A 21,832-nucleotide genomic window follows, 5' to 3' on the forward strand; every position below is an offset into this window, starting at 1 on the left:
CAGCAGTAACGATGTTCTAAATTCTGGACTGCATCAGTTTAAGTACTTTGCCTACATTTTCAAAGCTCTAAGTTATCCTGCCTTTGTAATCTTACTAATAGTTGCCTAATTTACTCTCATTTAATAATTTCATGTTATACTGTTTTGCTATACTTTTCACCACTTTGCCCTCTGTACAGGGAACGTACTCACCAATTTTGAACACAAGGCTACCTCTTTCATATTTCTTGCTGGATTTCATGCCAGTATTTACTTACTATATAATCTTTTCCAAGTCCTTGAATGGGATTTACAGCTCTTCTCAGGTTCCCTGCTGATGCGTCTACATCATTGTCAATCTCCATACAAGTTAAAGTTATCTCAGATATGTGTGTAGGAGAGTTACACTGACTCAAATGCAGACACACTCTAAAGCAATAATGTTTGAAGGAATGTAATACAGCACATTATTCCTTTAAATCACCGTTCACCTGTAATTCATTATCCTGTTCTTTCCTTTTAATCCATGATTTTCCTTGAGTTTGTGGGTCTACCAAAAGGGGATATCTAGTTGCCTTAGTGACAATGATACCATTCTGAATTGAGAGATCATCTCCAGGGAGTCCTTGAAGATTCCACTCACTAATCTGAAGAGGGGGGAGAAAAAAAAGTAGTCTGGAATAAAATCTCACTGGAATTAACCTTCAATTACGATTGTTCTAAGAAATAATGGAGACACCAAGCCAAAAGGGATGCATATCTGAAACTGCTGAAAAGCAATTAATGGAGACGGAAAAATATTTCCATGATTTTATTTTTATGGATGTTTTTAACTATATACAATGATAAAAAATATATTTTAAAAGTTTAAGAAAGTAAGAAGGCAGCTTGACAGCCAAATTAAACATTAGGATCAGTTAAGAGAAAACCAGGCTAAGAGAGCTTTTGGGGCTTAATATTTACTGAAGAAAACTTGAAGATTCTGGCATTGTCCTTTGTTTGGTTTCTCATACATTCACACTGAATGAAAAGACTTTGTGCATTCTTCTTAGAATGTTCTATCTGATACAAAATCTATTTTTGAAAACAGACCCAGATAATATTGACAGAACCAAAAGCTAACAGTGAAACCCACTGTTTTCAGTGGGTTTTCAGTGATCTACAGCTGTGGTGATGGGTTCTCCAAAGATACTTGAAAGTGCACTGTCTAACTGGCAATTGGCAAATTGTATAATATGTCACTTGTTTATAACTTGTTTACCTATCTAATCATTGCTCAGTACTCAGATGTTTAGTGGAAATTGCCCAGAACGTTTGGAAACCACAGAACTACACTGCACAACAATATTGGGGATTATGGTTGTGTTTTAAGTAAGCATAATGCTGGCTAACAGTCACAGAATATGTTAAATGAAATTAAAATTAAACCCACCAAGCACCAAGAACTTACTGTTGGTGGATCTACCAACATAGAAATCAGGTTCAGGTTTTCAGAAAAGGGGATTTCATGGGCTCTCATCTCTGCTTCCCATAAATCTTTAAGCAAAAGCTTCCTGAAGTTTTGATTAAAAGGTCCACAGTATGAAAGAAAAGCTGTGCAGAGCAGTACATCTCCCACAAGCCTAGAAAAGGAACAAAATCATAATTAAAAGGTGATGTACAATTTCAATTTCTATTGATTTAGACAACCAGCTTTTGAAACATAGTATTTCTGTTCTGAGGACAATTTAAGGAGAGAACTGTTTCTCTTTGAGAACAACAAATATTTTCTTTGTCTTTCCAAAATATTTTTGTGGAAAAATGCAAGAGTAGTATCATATGAAAACATTATCTTCACCTCTACAAAGTAATAAAGCCCTGATGACAACTATTCCTTCTTCCATAACCGAAGAAAGAAATTGGTTTATTTCTTAAAAATATGTCTGCAATACAATATTTACCAAAAGATACAAACTTAATTCCCTTGGAATGAGCAGACCTCACCAGAAATGCCTAATTTTCCCATAGGAAATTTAGGGAAACAAACATTCCACAGAAGCTGAGCCTAAACTATCAGGTTCTTTACCTTTAGCAACTATTTTGGTAGGTTTCTAGACAGCTATAATCTCTGGCTCCTAGGCTGCTCAGCATTTTGTCATATGGACAGCAACAGAATGGGGATTCCCAAGTTTCCAAGTTTCTCAGAATAAGGCCTGCTGTCCCTCGTGTTTCAACACACAGACTATAGGACAAGGGTTACTGTCTGGTCTCTAGGCCTCCTTCTTTTATTCAAATATGCCATAACTAATATCAAAAGGGATGCTTCTTTTCCTATCCAGTATTAGTCTAGGAATCCTCCCATCTTCCTTCTCAGTGACAGCCTTAGATCATCCCTACCTCCCACCTGTTGGAAATATTGGAATGAGGTGCAGTGTTAGGGGGACAGGAGAGGCAGCTGTAATATAGGCACATAACTGCACTAGAAATTATCGCTTTGTAAATAAATTCCAAAATCAGAGGTATTGTTCTGAACTGAAATACAAGCACTCAGGTATTCACTTACAGAAGAAAAATACAAATTTCATAGAATCACAGAATCATTAAGGTTGGAAAAGACCTTCAAGATCAGCAAGTCCAACCATTAATCCAACACCACCATGTCCCCTAAACCATGTCCTCAAGTGCCACATCCACACGTTTTTTGAACACTTCCAGTGATGGTGACTCCACCACCTCCCTGGGCAGCCTGTTACAATGTTTGACCACCCTCTCAGTAAAGAATTTTTTCCTAATATCCAGTCTAAACCTCCTCTGGTGCAACTTGAGGCAGTTTTCCCTTGTTCTATCGCTAGTTACTTGGGAGAAGAGACCAACACCCATGTCACCACAACCCCCTTTCAGGTAGTTGTTGAGAACAATGAGGTCTCCCCTCAACCTCCTCTTCTCCAGACTGAACAACCCCAGTTCCCTCAGCTGCTCCTCGTAAGACTTGTTCTCCAGACCCCTCACCAGCTTTGTTGCCCTATTTCAGGATAGTTCACTTAATTGTTGTGGTTTAGCCCCAGCCGGCAACTAAGCACCACGCAGCTGCTCGCTCACTGCCCCCTCCCCCAGTGGGACAGGGAAGAGAATTGGGAAAAAATTCATGAGTTGAGATAAAATACAGTTTAATAGGACAGCAAGAGAGAAGGAAACAACAATGATAACAACAATAATACTACTGAACAAAGTAATGTACAAGAACAAGCGATGCCCAAAGCAGCAATTGCTCACCACCCAGTGATCGATCGCCCATCCCCGAGCAGTGATTTCCACCCCCCAGCTAACTCCAGTTTATGTACTGGGCATGACATTGTATAGTAGGGAATATCTCTTTGGCCAGCCTGGGTCAGCTGTCCTGGCTGTGTCCCCTCCCAGCTTCCCATGCACCCCCAGCCTTCTTACTAGCAGGCCAGCACGAGAAGCTGGGCTGTCCTTGACTACTTAGCAACAACTCAAAACATCAGCACATTATCAACGTTTTCTCATCCCAAATCCAAGACATATCCTCACGCTAGCTTCTGTGAAGAAAACCAGCTCTATCCTGGCTGAAACCATTGTGTAACTAGATTAAGACTTCTAGGAGGAAAATGAAATACAATTATTAAAGCTAACAAATTGCTTACTAGCTCTTCAGTTTTTACATGTATTTTGTTGGGGTTTTTTCCTCTGATGAATTTGATACCTGTCAATCTGAGATTTAAATTCTTTACTTTGCTGAGTCCACCTAACTTTCTCTCCACTCAGTCCATCTATAAGTGCAGAGGCTGCTTGCATCTTTCTTCTGCATGTTTCTGCATCATTCAGTAAGTCCTAAAATTAAAAAATATGTCCTACTTAATAATAGCATGCAAAAATCAAGAGAGTTATATTATATATGTTTTCATCCTCTTACATTTATTATGACTTTTATTTATTCAAAATTCATTCTTGAGAACTCTAAGTGCATCTATTGTCTAATGTGTTTCTATTCACAGAAAGAAGGAAATAGGAGAGAACATAGATTTAAATATCTTATTTTTATACCTGAACCTCATCCATGTGATTCAAGGTAGTAGGCCCTGTATGCGTCTTTGTATCAATTCCTGATTACATAACAGTATTGTATGCAAGCATTTTTCGTAATACTAAAATACTTTTATCTCACCATTTTCTCCTTCATTGCTGCATCAAACTTTGCCTGCACTTTATCCAGTTCAGCTTGCTTTTCGTCTAATGCCTCCTGAGCCTTTGCTAATTCTGCATTAGCTATTTTCAGGTGGCCTTCCTGTTTAGCCAAGTTAGCCTGCAAAGAGAAGAAATATTAAAACAATAATCTTACAAGATTTGAATATACTTTGATCAATTTTTTAAAGCTTGCTTAGTTGGTAATAAGACAATAATACATCAAAATAATGTTTATATTAATATTTATAGAAATATTAATATATCTACTCTGAAAATGATGCCACACAGATACTGCAGATATGATTTTTTTTTTTGTTTAATAATAATGTAGTACTCAAGGTTCCTACTATACATTGTCAAATTTATTTCTTTCAAAAAAATTTACATTTAAAAAAGCTCGTTAGGGAAGTAAGGTTTCTGATCTGTACCTATTGATTAGCCCAGAAGAACAATCACTCAATCTTCTTGCTTGATTATATGCTTTATTATTTCTTTTTTATTTGTACAATCTGTAGCGATCAACAATCACAACAGGAGATCGGTCTTTTATCAGCTAACAATATAGCTTTTACCCACTAGAAAACCAGTGAATGTTCCCATTGCTCCTAAACATATTTATGCTGAACACAAGAAATACAATAAATAATTTTTTTTTAATCATCCACCTGCATTACTGTTGCTTTTGTAAATAATACTTCTACCAGTGACAAAAATGTGGAAAATATTTGGAATCACCATTCAGATGCTTTCCCTTTTACTTTTTTTTTTCCCCCTCTTTTGTTGGGGGGTGGGGGACGGGGGACGACACAACAGGTAAACTGTGCTACATGTATGGATTAAATACTTGTTTTAGAATCCAAAAAGCAACGATCACTGCATTAGAGTTTCTACATGGTCTTTACTTCTGATAAATTTTTTTATTCAAATGTTCAAAAACATCAAAAAACCCACCCAGTTACCACTATTGCAACATAACTCCTTTACTGATGCAAGCTCTGAATCTCTTCAGAATGCCAATATTTGGGCAAGATATCAGTCCTTCACTCCCTCTAAGTTATCGTGTGAAAGCAAAGAAGGTAAAATAGCTGCAAATCTCTTTTTGCAGGACTCTCTAGAGAAGGAATGAAGATCCTCTCCTGGTACAACTTTTTGAAAACAATTATAAAGTAATTATAACATATTAAAAACAAAGACTGAAAACAGCTTTCACTGTACACAGTAAACTAGAGCACATAAATTTAATCTAGGCTGATTTTCTGTTCTGTGTTCTGTCTAGAATCAAGAGGAGGATATAGGCTTTTTTTTTGCTATTATCATCCTTAGCCACTAAAGTCTACAAGCAATCATGTCTGAATAAAGTTACCTAAATATATTTTTTAAATCCTACTAAAGTAAATGAAATTAAATTACATGAAAAGCAAAGACAAAGCAAGAGATGATGTATTACCTTAAGAGGTAAGACTTCTCTGTTAACACCATAAAATATTGCCATGGCTTGTGTCCAAGAGAGGAGTCCTGCCACATTACCACACACCTTTGTACCATACTCCAGTGTATAGTCTTCCATGTTAAAGTAAGGCTGGAGTAATTCTACCGTCTCTTCATTGATTGAATCCTTAGGAAACTGCTGTAGACTCTGCAAGAATGGACCACTCATAAGCTGCAAAAAACAACACAGAATATTTATAAGCTATTTACACATTTTACATTCAAAAGCCTGTCCATAGGTATGTTAAAAACAATGTTCCTAAAATACCTAAAAAGAGGGTATTCATACAGTTAATATTATGTGTGCTACTCAGCTGTAATTCCTCCCACATGCCTTCAATTATTTTAAAGTTTAAGCAGTTACACTCCCGTAACTAGGCTTGAAAGTTACTGATGTATCTTCCATCTTCTATATTCCTGTGTTGCCATTTAAAATTATTTAAGAAGCAGCATTTCATTAAAAAAATGAACCAAGATAAAGCCTCAGAGATACATTTGTAACTTGTCTAGAAAATGCTAAAAAAACCTGCTTATGCATTTGTGAAATGTGATCTAAATTCTTCCAGAAAGGGAAATCATTGGGTTTAACCGTTTTCTAACAAATGTTTAACATGTTAAGAGCATCTCATGGAATAACTGCTTGCCCCGCTTCATTATGTCAGTGGAAAATAAAGTTTTGATGATTTCTTAATTCCTGGAAAAGCTTAAGTAAAAAGCAAGAGCTCTTTTCATATCCAAAAATATATATTTTTTCTTCATTTGTATGCCAAAAAAACCTGAGGCAATAATACTGGCAAATTAATACACTAAAAGAGGTAGAACAGAATTTAACGAATGGCAGGAGAAAGCACAGAAATAAAAGAGTATCCTGAGAGGAGATCAAAGTCCAGAAGGAAGAGACGTCTGTCTGTCCAAGGAATTTGGGCCAGGAATATTGAAATGCAGAATGGGAAAACCTACTATCTCTTAGTCAGTCAAATAATCTTTCAATCAAGAAGCCTGGGAGAATCAGAAAAGACTCTTTAAATGTGAACCTACAAGTTCCCAAAGAGAAAGAGGTGCTTTTCAGAACAGCCTTATCTCACGTATGGTTAACATGATTGGTATGATTTATTTATTTGCTACCAGGTCACATGCTAGGAACAGGACAAGGAAAACGTAAAGCTCCTACTGCAAAAGGCGCTAAGCAATTCACTTACTACTTGCTACCAAATAAACTCTACTTATATGCTATGCCTATCTTAAAACCATATGTTTGCATTTTTACAAAATTCTGTCCCATTTTGAGTAAACAGCATCATAAATTCTCTGATATGCAAGTTGCTATTTCTGATGTTTAAGAAACACTGTTGGAAAACTCTGCTTACTTTTAATGATTCTCCCCACGATGGCTTGCAGCAAGGCTTTTCTGGATCCATGGTAACTGGATCTAATTGCTTTTGGAAGAGTAGCAGACAGCAGTCCATGACCCTCATAATTAGGTGAGGAGGTTTTGCAAGTTTTCTAACAGTAGCAATATCCACTGGTTTGATGGTCTGTTTGAAGAAAAATGTAACAGAATCCTGCATCAACACCATTATTCTATTTTCCCACCCAATATCTTGATTTTAATGTTTGTTTGTTTGTCATACTTTTCTCTGAGGCCAGTTTATACTACGTACATTTAAAAAAAAGTAACTGGGCTTACTTTAACAAATTTCATAGTTTCATGAAACTTTAATAATTGTAATGAATTTGTATTAGACAAGAATATTTTCCCAATGCTGAAGACATCAGTCAAAAATCAAATTTAAATGCATGGAACCGCAGTATTAATTTAACATGTCAGTCTAAGTGATTGAAGAGAAGTATATTGTAAAATTGCATAGGACTTACTTAAAAGCAGTTTCCTTGGTAAAATAGTAGTTTGGATATTTAAGGGTTAAGTGTCATCTTTTATTCTGAGATGGATTTGGTTATTTTTATTGGTTTTTAAGTTATTATAGGTATGAGATACTGTTTGTTTACTTCATATTCTAGTAGCATCACTGACACGTTGCTTAGTTCAATAACTAATACAAAAATAATAAATGATTGCAAACTTCAAAATTAACATTAATTTGTGTCTACAAAATACACGCATGCCACTACCTGTCTAGAAGTAGTAGTTACAGACACATTATAGAAACCACAGGATCATGTATGAATCCACACATTTTATAAATGAATTTTGTGACCATTTTTGGAAGTTTCATAGATCTCATTATCTAAATGTCAGTGTAAGAGCAAACAATGCTCCTTTTCTGGCTTTTTCCACTCAATATTTTTTGTCACATAAATTCTGGTAACTGGAACAGAAGGCCTTAAAAATATAACACATCATTGATTTCTGATTCCAGAGTTCTTTACTTTTTAATTGTTCAGAGCAGAATAATGAAGATATGTAGTGCAGTAATGCCTCCAAATATCTTAACCCTGATTCTGATAGGCCTGAATCCCCTTTGTTTCCTCTTTCTCTCCAAAGTAATAGTTTTTTGGTGAAGGAGGAGACAGCCTTGCATTGCTCTTAAAAGAAAGATACAACTAGTTAAGTATGAAGAAAAAACACTTTTAGCACAAGAAGTATTCTCTTGAATTCAGAATAACAGATATTCTAAAGGCATCTGTAACTTATGTAACTTTTTGAAAGATTTACATCTTCATAACGATCAAGCATTAGGTGTATCAAGTAAAGCAAAATGTGAGCGCCATAAATATTCAGACATGACCACCAACTGTGAAAAGCTGGTGACAGCAGTCAAAACCAAGAGACAACTGCACATTGGTGGCTCTAGCTTTTCTTTCACCAGCGATTCAAATAGTACTAAGCTAATCAAAATTTAAGAACTTTATTCACATTCAGTGCAGCTTCTGCTTCTTCTAATGCTGGTTTAGCTGCCTCCAGTTTACTCTCTGCTTTCATTTTTTCTAAATCGATTTCATCTACAATTTTTTGTGCTTTATCTTTCACAGCTTGAACTTCATTTTTTACTTTAGCTGCAGCTTCAGCACTTTCTGTGACTTCTGCTAGTACCTGGAATTGACAATAAACACATAAAATGTATAAACTAAAATGGTGGAACAAGTGATTAAGTTATCAGACACGAGAGAAAACAGATATGTAAAGGCTATTATACAGAAAAATGTAAAGCTATCCCTAACTCTATATGGCATTATATAATTATGGAATAAAAATTAATAGAATTTGCAGAATCCCCACAAAGAAATATCATATGAGGAGTTGGATAAGAAAAAATGAATTATTTTTATAATGGCTAGAAGACCTTCCCAGTGGTTTTTAAAGCCCATTTTTTATCCTATGATGGATTTTTATCCATTTGAACCTATATTTTTTCAATACAATAAGTATTTGGTTTTTTCACTATAATTCTGCAAATAAAAATAGTATAGCTAATAAACTAATGGAAGATGGCAAACCATCTGCCCCAATGGTCAGCCTCTCTTCTACTCCTTTAGTCTAAAAAGACTCACTTTTAATAAGTCCATTCAAAGAACAGTCCGATATGAATTCACAGAATGAAGTTATCTATTTGTGTCTGGCTCTTCAGTACATATATTTTTAATTGTCTTGTGCATGTGTGACATACAGTTGGTATCAGAATGTTTTTTGACCAGTATCAGCTATATGGTCAAGGCTAGCACTTTGTATGCTTTTATAAGGACGCAAATAATGCTCTCAAATATCTGAGGAAAAATTGACAGATAAAATCCCCAAATCCATCAATTTTTTATATTTTTTAAATACAATTCTGGTTTCTATAGGGCTCAGTACTAAGGAAAAGAAAGAAATCTATAGAATATGAACAATATTATAGTTTAAATAAAACATGCTAGAACCAGGGCTGGCTTCAACATGCAACAATCCAATACTACACACCATCTCTCCTGCCCTGAAAGACTGTTATGACAGATGGAGCCCAAAGTCACAGAGTAAATGAACTCAATGGCCATTTTAGAGGGATGGTCCATAAACTAACAGAACGATATCTGTCTGTACATATCAAAAGACAGGAAAAGTGTTATTTGTCCATATGTCTTCTACTTCTGATGATTCATAACTAGTGCCCTATTGAAAAAGTTGACAGCCAAGAGGCTATGTGAATGATTTCCAGAGAGCTATTTCAAAATATATATCAAATATAAATATTAAACAAAGTGAACTCTACTAGCATATCTGTCATGCTGCTGAAATGTGAGAAGTGTAATTTCATCCCTTTCCGTAACAATTTTCCCTCTTATGAGATAAAGGCCTTGAAGAATGCAAGCAGTCCCTTAGCCACCACTGGCTAAAAGTTTGCTCTCCAGTGTATATTAAATATCCACCATCTTAGCATTATGGTATCATTCAGAAAATAGAATGCCTGTATTAATACATTCACTTTCCAGAGAGTAATTTTGGAAACTAGATTTCTACCAGACCACCAATCTCATGAATACATGGACACCTTGTTAATGTAAAACACAAAATATGAAACTGAACTGTAATGAACTTTTTTTCAAGCAATTTTGACATAATAAAAGTCCCATAACCATCTGTTAACTTCTTATCTGCAAACAAGTGAACATATAACCCCAAATTCAATAAACATCAATCAAGCACACAGAAAACCATGAAACAAAAAATGAAACCTGATGCTTATTACGAGTGGGCAAGAAATGGGAGGAGAACATCAAAGGCACTTAGCCTTTGCTGCAGTCTTAAAGTGCCTCACTTTCAGAAGCAAATGCTGAATCAACACACTACAGAGAGAGGACTGAAACCTCATTTTAGAGCACAATGCACATTTTCTGGCTTGTACAAATTATGAGAAATTCTGCAATAGCACTTTCCCCCACTATATATCCTGGTACTATCTGCTGCGTTTGGCTATTTAACACTTAAGTACTTACTTTATCTGCCTTAACAGATGCCAAAGCCAGTTCCTTCTCCTTAATGGCCAACTCCTCAGAGAGTTTAGCGACAGACTCACTAGCCTCCATCAGCTTAGATAGACCTATTAAGTAAAAGATAAAATTCAGAAAAATGAAAACTCTTTTTTTCCTAGTTGGATAATACAATCTAGCTCTATCTGCGAACAGTACCTAAAAGTGTATAGCTTGGATATTACCTGCAATAAAATATATCCTTATGCTCATTATATAGACTTCTTAAAAAACAAAACAAAACAAAAAACAACCCACACACACCAAAAAAGAGGAGGTATGTCAAGCATATATTGTGTCAAAGTCACAGGACAATCAGAAAATCAGACTGATATGGCATTTGTATCATTGCATGAGGAAATGACATAAATATTAGGATCCATAACTGCCTTCAACAGTGAGTTCTTTCTAGAAAGAAGTGGGAAGAAGTGGAGTCATCAAAAGTGGACACAAAGGTCACAGCAAGATTACGACCTCCAGTTCTTGTGCATTGAGTTTACCTTCCCTTGTCCTTTGTGACAGAGCGCGCAGAAAAGCACATAAAAGCATCTGTTCCCACCTGGCTTAGCACCAGTCCCATCATAGCTCTTAAATGTGCTGAAGCAACCGTCCATAGAGGCCATTCAGCCTTACACTAAGTTGCCCAGAAAGAGATGAGTTTGCTCCCTCTATAATTACTATATATTCAGTCCTTCCCATGCATTCACATATTCTTTTCTTCCCCTCCTCTCTTGCTCATAGATTTGAGCACAGATTTTTGGCTATTCTTGAGCTCCACATTGCATGCTGAAGTCTCTCTAGCCTCTCCTCTCATCTTCATTACTGAATCTTAGAATCTTAAAACTTGCCTGGAAGAATTCCATGTATCTCCCTCTCTCCCTAAGGGCTAGAGTCAGATCTGATGTGCAATGCTTCTCTGTGACATCTCTCCACTTTTCTGTTACCACATTTCACACGGACAAGCATTCTCTCCTAGCACATTTCTTGCTCTTCTGACACAGCTGCTGCACGATCAGGCTACTGCCATTCTAGAGGCTCTTTATTATTGCTCACCAAAAGACAGGTTATTGCCACTCTCAGCAATAAAGTTCAAAGGTATAGTCACTGAAAGACGTTGACTGGGAGACAAGAGAGATGTTTTAGAGTGTTTGAATTAAATGTTTTGAATGTTAGAAGTGACATATGCCACTTTCTAAAATACTCTGAGGGATAGATGTACATACAGATTAACATTCTATCCCCACCTCCCACTCCTCTGACAGTGATTTCCAAAAGGCTTGTCACCTCACTTCACTATAAAAACAGTTCTGAAGGAGAAGCTATAAAAGTGGAAGTGATACTTTTTGCTGCATTAGCTTTCCCTGCGGTAATCCTAGAGTGAGAAGAAAGAAAGATGGACAAAGAATGGGAATAAGCAGAACAAGAAGAATTGAAGAATTTCTGTTATAAACAAGAAACATTTATAGCTTCTTCAGGTCCCCTGCATACTTCCAATCACAACAAATATTACAACAGTACCATGCCAGCAGATATTTTTTTTTAGTACTTGTAGTCATAAATGAATGCCTGATTTAGGCATTAGGAACAGAAATAATATTTTTCTGAGGGGTATGTAGAACTGCATGTAAGAACCTTACTGAGATCAGCTACAACTTTTCTAAAGCAAGTTAAAAAGCCAGCATGTATTTTGAACCTATAGAGAGAATCAAAGTAATCTTTATCTCTTGTTAATGCATTTTGTAAGTTGTCTGAATGATGACTGCAGAAAAGTAGCAAATACAGAAAAATTATAACAATCTTTATTAAGATATTAAGTCACAGTACTCTTAGCACCTCAAGGATGTAATTTCTGTCATTCTAATTAGCAGGAGAACTAGCAACAAGTTGGATGACATGCCCACTTTGTCAAAGGTAAATGGAGGTCTTCTTGTAGAGCCACAGTTCTATATGAAAAGACATTATCTACACATGTGATGCTTTACCAAGGATTCCCCAGATGGATTCTGAGAGAAGACACAAGATGCTCAGAATTCAGAAATAACTACAATTCTCATTGGATCTCAGTTTTTTACCTCACCTGTCTTACACGATTTTTCACCCAAAGTGACAAAGCAGAGAAGAGATTACTTCTATCTTTCAAAATACGTTGCTTGTATAGATACTACAGTGCTGACAAGTACACTTCCAGTGTGCTTGAGCCAGGCACTTTCCCAGAAATTAGTATTGATCAAGGTATTTTTTACAATTTGGCTGCTTTACAAGCATCTTGAATTGGCATCATTTTTGCTAATGATGTTTTTTTCATTTTTGTAATGATATTGACATCATTACATACAGGAAAAACATTTCAACAAGGAGATGAAAATAGAGACATTATCTCAGATGAGTTTAATAACATAAATTTTAAATCCCTGTCGTGGTTTAGCCCCAGCCAGCAACTAAGCACCACACAGCCGCTCACTCACTCCTTGCTCACTTATAGCAGGATAATCTCCTAACAAACTGAAACAATTTTCAGGGCTAATGTTTTTAACCTACTAAATCTTTTTGACATTAACTGATGAAAGACTAAGGATTAAAGGGTGGATGCATGAGAAAGTAGCTACATAATTCTTAACAAACTTTTTGAGAAAGTTCCTTAGGATGCAGGAAACAGTGAAGCACACAGTATTTTTGTTGTTTTGTAATACATCTTTTCTATGCAAGTGAAGCTGAGAGACATGATTTTCTGAGCATCAATGACATAAAGATGCTGCAGTAGAAGATGTGTATGTACATGTATGTTTTGAAGACCACGTAAGGAATTATCGATAACATCATGTGAGAGGCTAGGAAAATCCACACGTGAAATTTTCTTGACAGTGCTGAAGCTACTTAGGATATTTCTTTTAAATTATTTTTGAAAATAGAAGAACTGGAGAAAGAATAAAAAAACCCCCACCCTCAGAAATCTTCAAGGCTCTCAGACTTTATTCCTCATCTCAAGCAGGACTAATGATAAGTTCTGATATCTAGAACTGGCAAAAGATCCATACAGGGAAATTTGCATAATGTGAAAATATTGAGGACCACTTACTCCTCTACATTCCACTCTAATTCAGCAAACAATTCTGTGAATAAAATAAATATCTACATGTTCTCATTTTATTCTTTTCTTCATGTGTAGTGTACCCATTGTGTAGTTATTGTCTAAATGCTACATCCTTTTACGTGTGTATGAAAAATCTTATCACGTAAAATTCTCAATTCTGTTAGATTGATATACAGTATCTTTTCCCATAAAGATCAAGTTTTCTAAGCTCTTCAGTTGCTCTTGTAGATTTACCAAAGCATGTCTAGATGCAAACTGGAGAAAACCTGAAATATATTCTGAAATTAAGTACAAATATAATGCCAAAAATTAGGTCATTTCAAACAGATATCCAAAATGAGAAGAACATTTCAAAAACACTTTTCTGTTTCAGATCCTTAGTTATAAAATGACCACAAGTAACAGCTACTGGTTCTACATCAGAAATCTGAAACAAATCAACCGTGAAGCACTCAGATTGTATAGTGAGGATTTCCATATATAAGTCCAGAAGTAAAATAGTAACTGCAGTTAGAGCTACCTTTCTCTACACTAGTAAATCAGATGTGCTCTCTGGCCATCTTCAGGTTCTATTTTCTATTACAAATACCAAATTGGAAATATTTAAGTTTAATACAATGCTGAGATGAATGATTAAGCTGGCAGTTTATTTGAGGCATTTTTGTAAGAGAATCATTGTGAATTGGTGATAGCTGGAGTGCTTGAAACTGGTCCTCATACGCTACACCAGTTTTGAACTATGACCCAGCAGAACTGATTTTAAGTGTTCACAGACTAAGTAGTCTAGTATTAAAAACACAGCTCATTTGAGACCATACATAGAAATATAAGTTTATCCCTATTTTGCTTACCAATTTGCATACGTTCAGCTTGTTCATTAATACTCTCTAACTTTTCAGTATAAACTTCTTTGTAGCCATTTATGAAAGAGAGATAGGATTTAGGTGTTACATAAGTTCTTCTTCGATACCTAAAACATAGTATATTGGCAACACCAACTTAGTACATATTTTTGATGTGTACAGCTATTTGATTATTTTCAGTGAAACGGAATATTATATAAATCAAGTCTTTAATTCAGTCAAAATCAAGTTTCTTCATAATGCAAACTCTTATTTAGAATTACATTGTTTTTATCCACATAAGCAATGTTAAAGATTGTTGAATAGTGGGAATGAAGATAAAGAATTAGCAACATAATAGTAATTTTCATGGCCTTTGCATGTATTGATATAGCAGATTTATTTTTGTGTTAGCCTTAAAAGGCACTTATTGTTTCGTATAACAAAATAAGTTCAAAAAACACTAACAGTAGCAACACTTTTGGGATTAATTATTGCATTTGTATGAAATATTACCTTTGGAAATAATTCTCACAGCTTTCTGAAACTATATCATGAATGAGACCCATGGTTTCCACTACTTGTGTTTTAACTGATGCAGAGCAGACCATATTAAATTGTGAAAGAAAATAACTGGCTACAGCTACAAGAGCTTCCCTGGGCCATCGACTGAACCAATCCATGGTGCACCCTGATATGAGACCAGGAAATTTCAAGGAACGTGTACGGAACTTCTCACCAACCTAAAGAGAGTAACGCTGTTAATTTAAGCTATGATAATTAAATAGGTCAATCAAAATGTTTAATTCATATAAACAACTAAATAGTCTATTTTTTTCTTGCTAATTTTCTGCTTAGAACACCCTGCACATTTTTTTCTTTTATACACATATTTTGCTGAATTTCCAACACTCAATATTTTATTAAATTTGAAGAAAGAAGTTCATGACAAATATAAATGTTTCTTAATATTTTAAGACTTCAATTAACTTACTTTAATTTCCATTGAATTCTTGTTTTCAAGTTACAAGCAAGAATTTCACAAAGATACATTCACTGATTTGTATTAGGAAAGAACATGCCAGGAGGAAAGAAGAAAAACTACTTTAACATGTAAGGAATGATTTAATGTTTAAGTATTTTGGTTTTAAGTTCTGATAACTGTACTAATACTTTTATTGTCTCAGCAATTGTACATAGTCTTCAGTAATCTTTTTATGCATCTTTAAATGTCCTTAAAAATATAAAGCTTAAATAATCCCATTACATCTCATAGGAGAGTTTGCTAATGGAAGTAAGGAACACAGATATGAAGAAAAAACTTACTGGGGAAAAGCAGAGGATAACATGCAAGTTCTTCTTTGCCCGAGTTAAAAAATATTCATAAAGATTATCAAAGGTAGGAGGACACCGAGGCATCTCTTTCTTCATCACAGGTATTAATCCTTGGGTGATATCATCCAATTCATCCCGAGCAAATAAATTAGAAATCTTTTTATAAAATTAAAATTTATAAAGAAATAATTTGCATGGATGTAATTATTATAGCATTTATAAATATTTTCCTGTTTACATCTGTATATCTCTCTCTGCATATATACAGTTTAGACAGTTTAAAAACCAGATTTGTCTCTGATTTAGACTTCCTGTAACTCCATTAAAAACTAGGAAGTCTAACTCAGGAAGAGTACAGATCTTGACTGGCCAGTAAATACTCATTTAATAAAGGCTACTGAAATACCCATCACAGCTCCTTATCTTTTAGAATCATAGAATTATAGAATAGTTTGGGTTGGAAGGGACCTTTAAAAGTCATCTAATCCAACCCCCTGCAATGAGCAGGGACATATGCAACCAGATCAGGTTGCTCAGAGCCCCATTCAACCTAACCTTGAATGTTTCCAGGGATGGGGCATCTACCAGCTCCCTGGGAAATCTGTGCCAGTGTTTCACTACCTGCAGTGTGAAACATTTCTTCCTTGTATCTAGTCTAAATCTACCCTCTTTCAGTTTAAAACCATTACCCCTTGTCCTATCGCAACAGGCCTTGCTAAAAATTCTGTCCCCGTCACTCTTATAAGCCTCCTTTAAGTACTGGAAGGCTGCAATAAGGTCTCCCTGGAGCCTTCTCTTCTCCAGGCTGAACAACCCCAACTCTCTCAGCCGGTCCTCATAGGAGAGGTGTTCCATCTGATCCTTTTTGTGCCCTCCTCTGGACCCACTCAAACACGTCCATGTCTTTCCTGTGCTGAGAGCTCCAGAGCTGGATGCAGGACTCCAGTTGGGGTTTCACCAGAGCGGAGTAGAGGGGCAGAATCCCCTCCCCTGACCTGCTGGCCACGCTGCTTTGGATGCAGCCCAGGATATGGCTGGCCTTCTGGCCTCTGAGTGCACATTGCCAGCTCATGTCCAGCTTTTCATCCACCAGTATCCTCAAGTCCTTCTTGGTAGGGCTGCTCTCGATCCCTTCATCCCCCAGTCCAGGGGTTGCCCCACTCAATGTGCAGGACCCTGCACTTGGCCTTATTGAACCTCAGGAGGTCCACACAGGCTCGCTTCTCAAACTTGTTCAGATCCCGTCTGGATGGCATCCCATCCCTCAGGTGTGTTTCCTGGCTTACATTGAAATAGAGATAAAGGAATTCCATACTAAGAGCACTCCTTATTTTAAAAGTTAAGATATTTTAGAGTTTATTATTATTGATTCTACAATTCATTACCAAACTAAATAGAAATAAACTAGTGGGAACAAATTCTTCAGTTTCCTGCTTCTAAAGTATATTACCTGTCATGTTGAGACTCTTACCTCTCCTGAAGACAGAAGATTATTAACATATTCCAAAAATGACTCCTCTTTTATTTCATTATCAGTGAAAATAAAAGTGATGCCTTGTCCTTCTACTCCAGCTGTTCTATACAACAGTTTTAAATCATCTGACAGATTGCTTACATTATAAGATCTAGGAGGAATAAGAAACATTACCTGTTAATTCAAGACAACTCATAATACTGGTATTTTCAGATTATAGTGTTTTATAAACGATCGTGCAAACATCCTTTGTAAACACACATATTTTGGCTCAGGAATAGCTAACACATCCCGCTTTTTCAGCTCAAACTTCATCCAATGTTGTACACAAGCAAGATGAGAATTTATTGTTTTCCACATTTTTAAATGGTGACAAAATGAATTAAAAAAAAAAAAAAAAGGCTGTTAAAAACTTAAGGTTATAACTGTGTAAAGAGAAAGGAATAGAAAAAATTGGATTTATATATTCTTGCATTTCTTACCTGGTTAAAGTGATCTGAAATATTTTATAGCCAGCAATAAAGGAAGCCAACCTTGAAAGACTTTGTTTTCCAGAACCACCAACTCCAACAAGTAAAGCGTTTCCATATGCTGTCCTAATTATCCGGGAAATCTACACAGGAAAAAATGCAAGAAATGCTCATTTAAATATAAATGAAAATGGTAATTAGCAAAATTAAAAATCTGTTATGCTCTACACTTTACTAGAGCACAATGTAAAGACTATTAAAAGGATACTTGCATAAAATTTTTACTCTCAAAAGAACACTTGAAAAAGCTGCATGTAAGAATATTGCATGATTACTATTAGTTACACATAGGATTTAAATTCATAAAGGGAGACATTTTGAATTTTTTTTTTATGCTGAAGGTATCATCCTGAATGTGTTTAAAAATATCAATAAAAAAGCTTTTGCTAGAAGAATAAACATACTACATCATTGCTAATTTTAAGGGTCTGAAAGCCTTGGACACATTTAAACTATGATTTAGTGTTATCTTCTGTTTTGTCTACCTTCAATGTTTCCTGTGAGATAGTTTTCTTAACAAGTTTCACAGATACAAAAGCTGGATTACAAATTTACTATATCATTTCTTTTTTACACATCTCCTGTATAAACATCATATTCTTCCTTGTTTTTATTATATGTTAGTGCACTATTACTTTTAAGATGCTACAGTTTGCTTTGCTCATCATGTACATTATGTACAAAATGCAAAAGATTGGCATCTATATCAAGCCTTCAAACTCTATTCATTTTTTCCTTCAAATAAATTTTGTTTTTATGTGCAGTTCCATCTGAGCCTATCCAGATAACTATATTAAAATAGAAGTCTAAATGTGAAATGTGAGGGTGACTAAATTTATTGTCACCATAGTGACAGCAGGGCTCCTTTCTGCTACCTAACTGCATCTCCTAGGTATTCTGGTTAAAATTTAACAATGGAAATGGAGTAGCAGAGACTTTCAAGGTGTTCTGAAATTTACCTAGCATCACATGAACTATATTTAAAAATAAAATTATTTTCTTCTGCTTAAATGCAAAGCAAACAAAATAATTCAATTTACTTGAGGTGAACTAGAGAAGAACCAAACATCTCCTTCTGTTTTGGTTTCACTGTGGCTAACACAACTAGCACAACTTTTTAAACCTGAGGCACAGCACTTCAAACAAATCTCATGCTTAGTCTTTTTTTTCCCCTTGTGAATTGGATTCTGACTTCAGATTAATTCTTTCCTTATATTTTACTTTCTGAATAAGGGTTCAACTGCTTGTAAACTGAGACTTTCCTCTACCCAACACATCAATTCCACTGAAGCCCTGATTTATATTTCTTTTCATACCTCTCATCCAATCAGATTCTACTTCATGTGTAGTTTTGACAGGTAGAAAGTGTTGCCAAGTGTTTTCGTCACTTGTCAGGTACAGATACCTTTGAAGTGTTCTCTGAATTCTTAATGATTAAAAATCATTATATATATCTCAATGTAGAAAATATAAATGTGCCTCTCTATGACCTCACCTGTCCTATCGAGGAAAGTCTTCATACCTCTGAATACACAGAAGCTTAAACAAATACATAAAATACGGTATTTATTACAAAACAGGCAAACAGGTAAAATAACTGTAGCTTTTTCCTAGTCCTTGAAAATGACTAGGCAAAGATGGCAAGCAAGTTTGGGGATGAGAGTAGCTTTTGAGAATGTGCTCTCTAAGCATAGCTTGCCTCAATCAGGAATACTGTTGCAACAGTTAAACTAATAAAAAAGTAACAAACTCCAAACCTTAATAATATGTGTCATTGCATCCTTAAAAAACACCAAATCAAGAAATGATCCTCTAATACATTCATTGTATTGTCTCTGATACATTTGCAATTTTTCACAAAGAAATTCAAAGCTTGGAATCTGGGAGGAAAAAAAAAAAATCAGTAACAATACTAGCATGGCCCTTCAGAATTTAAAACTGCACTGACATTTTTGCACAAACTTGAGTTCATGTATTGGCCACATGTAATGAGATTATCTTGTTAATTCACTGTAGTGATTGTAGTTGTGTTTAAGCAGAAATTTTCTGCAAATGGTGCGGAAAGAAAAGGAGCAAGGAGAATAAGAATGAATAAACTACATTTATATAGCATTATTAACTTTAACATCACTAAAATGATTTATTGCATACACATCAGAAAAATCTAGATATATCTTTAAAAAAGATAGGTAGGTATTCAACAGAATTTTTTGTATTATATGAGCTCAGCAAGGTAACATACTTAATAATTAAAGGAAAACTTCAATGACTAGAATTTTAGGTGTCAAATGAAATACCTCCTCATAAACTTTTGGTGGTTCAAACACAAAATCTTCTGGTTCATCACCAGTTGGTTCAGGCACCTCCCGTAAAAAATCTACAAAATATGGTTCAGCTTGGAGAACTTCTGTTAAGCCTGTATCCACATATTCCTCAATTGCTTTAGTAATAGTTTTATCAAACCAGGCTGTATCTTCAGGAGTAATAAATCTAAAAATCACAGATTAGTACAATTTTTTTTAAAATTATTTCTAGTTATATAGGGAGAAAAACAGTTAATTAAGTACTAAAAGAAACTTGTAACATTTCAAAGAAAAATACATATTAGGCAACACATATTACATAATAGTCACAAAAATAGATTAAGCAATATTCACAGAAATGAAATGCTTCCATACTCTTAAGTGTAATAGTCAATCACACGAAACAAAAACACAGAAACAACTTGACTTTCCAACTTGCACGTAGAAATAGGTAATGACAGACCATTTAATTTCTCAGGTGAAAAAGGATGAAAAAGGTTGAAAGATTTCCCAAATAACCATAGCTAAGTGACCCTTATCATCTTTCAACCTGCAGCAGAAGAGCATAATTTATGTTATTATATTACTACCTATGAAACTGCAATGAGATAAGGAATAGTAGATAGTGTATATCATTACAAGCTGACTTGATTCCTAATCCTTCTTACACCAAAATCCACAATTAACAGAGGGGGATATACACTGGGGGGGAGGGAGGGTGGGAGCGAGGAGTAATGCAGATATAAAGTCTGCAAACACCAATATTAGTGACTACATTTTATTGTTTAAACAATGTTTCTGTTTTGATTGATAGGGTCAAAATGGCTTTAATACAGATTAAGCTCTTTGACTACTGTGATTACCTGTGGCTGTGATTATCTGAGAAGCAATCAAGAATTATACTCAGTAGTAACTGGTAAATATAAAAGGCAAGCACCACCTCAACCCTGAGGTTTCCCCGATTCTCTTACCCATTCCATCAGGGTGGAGTAAGCAAGCAGCTGCATGCTTAGTTGCCAGCTGGGGTTAAACCATGACACCTACAGAATGTAAAATGCTGTAGTTATTATACCTGTCAGCAATTACTCTGGTACATTCATGTTTAAAAAGTGTAAGAAGGACAGTGCTGCTGTTGCATTCTTCGGCCTTTATAGTTAACATTCCTTGCCAAATTCTAGAAAGGTCTCGAAGGTTGAAAATATAGTGGAATTTTGATGGTGTAGGCAGCATCTTTGCCTAAAGAAAAATATTGTTAATATTAAAAATCAGTTACATTTAGAAGGAATCAATAATAATATAAATTATAAATGTATAATTAATAACAAATATAAAATAGAAGAATAACAAACCTACTAATTTTCATACATAATACTGTGGGCAAACTCCTTCTAAGAAGTCATCAAAAATATCTCATTTGTTTGGAAGCAGGATTTTGCACTAAATGTAAAGCCCGAACTCTTGTAACATGTAATTATTTCATATGTTGCTCTGGGTTTTATAAATGAAAAAATATAATTAATAAAGAATTTAACCTCCTGTTCCTTAGCTATAGTGATTAAGGCTTTGGGTAACATGAATAAAAGTATATGAGTGAATGGACTGATATTTCATTCATCTGTCTTGTATAATGAAATTGGATTTTT

General features: G+C 35.1%; 1 protein-coding gene across 1 annotated transcript in view; it reads right to left on the reverse strand.

The window, feature by feature from the left end:
• DNAH8 (dynein, axonemal, heavy chain 8) overlaps window positions 1-21,832 on the reverse strand; it is a gene marked incomplete at its 5' end in the record, with an annotated part of 124,576 nt that overhangs the window by 32,617 nt on the left and 70,127 nt on the right. The window contains 16 exon segments of the mRNA XM_010288192.1: window positions 471-626; window positions 1,430-1,601; window positions 3,683-3,810; window positions 4,145-4,282; window positions 5,612-5,824; window positions 7,020-7,187; window positions 8,528-8,704; window positions 10,582-10,685; window positions 14,557-14,675; window positions 15,064-15,290; window positions 15,874-16,038; window positions 17,354-17,507; window positions 17,839-17,969; window positions 19,644-19,766; window positions 20,184-20,376; window positions 21,262-21,425. Of these exon segments, the coding sequence (XP_010286494.1) occupies window positions 471-626; window positions 1,430-1,601; window positions 3,683-3,810; window positions 4,145-4,282; window positions 5,612-5,824; window positions 7,020-7,187; window positions 8,528-8,704; window positions 10,582-10,685; window positions 14,557-14,675; window positions 15,064-15,290; window positions 15,874-16,038; window positions 17,354-17,507; window positions 17,839-17,969; window positions 19,644-19,766; window positions 20,184-20,376; window positions 21,262-21,425 (2,532 nt within the window).

The sequence above is a fragment of the Phaethon lepturus genome, unplaced genomic scaffold (assembly GCF_000687285.1).
Source record: "Phaethon lepturus isolate BGI_N335 unplaced genomic scaffold, ASM68728v1 scaffold15825, whole genome shotgun sequence".
Taxonomy (NCBI): Eukaryota; Metazoa; Chordata; class Aves; order Phaethontiformes; family Phaethontidae; genus Phaethon; species Phaethon lepturus.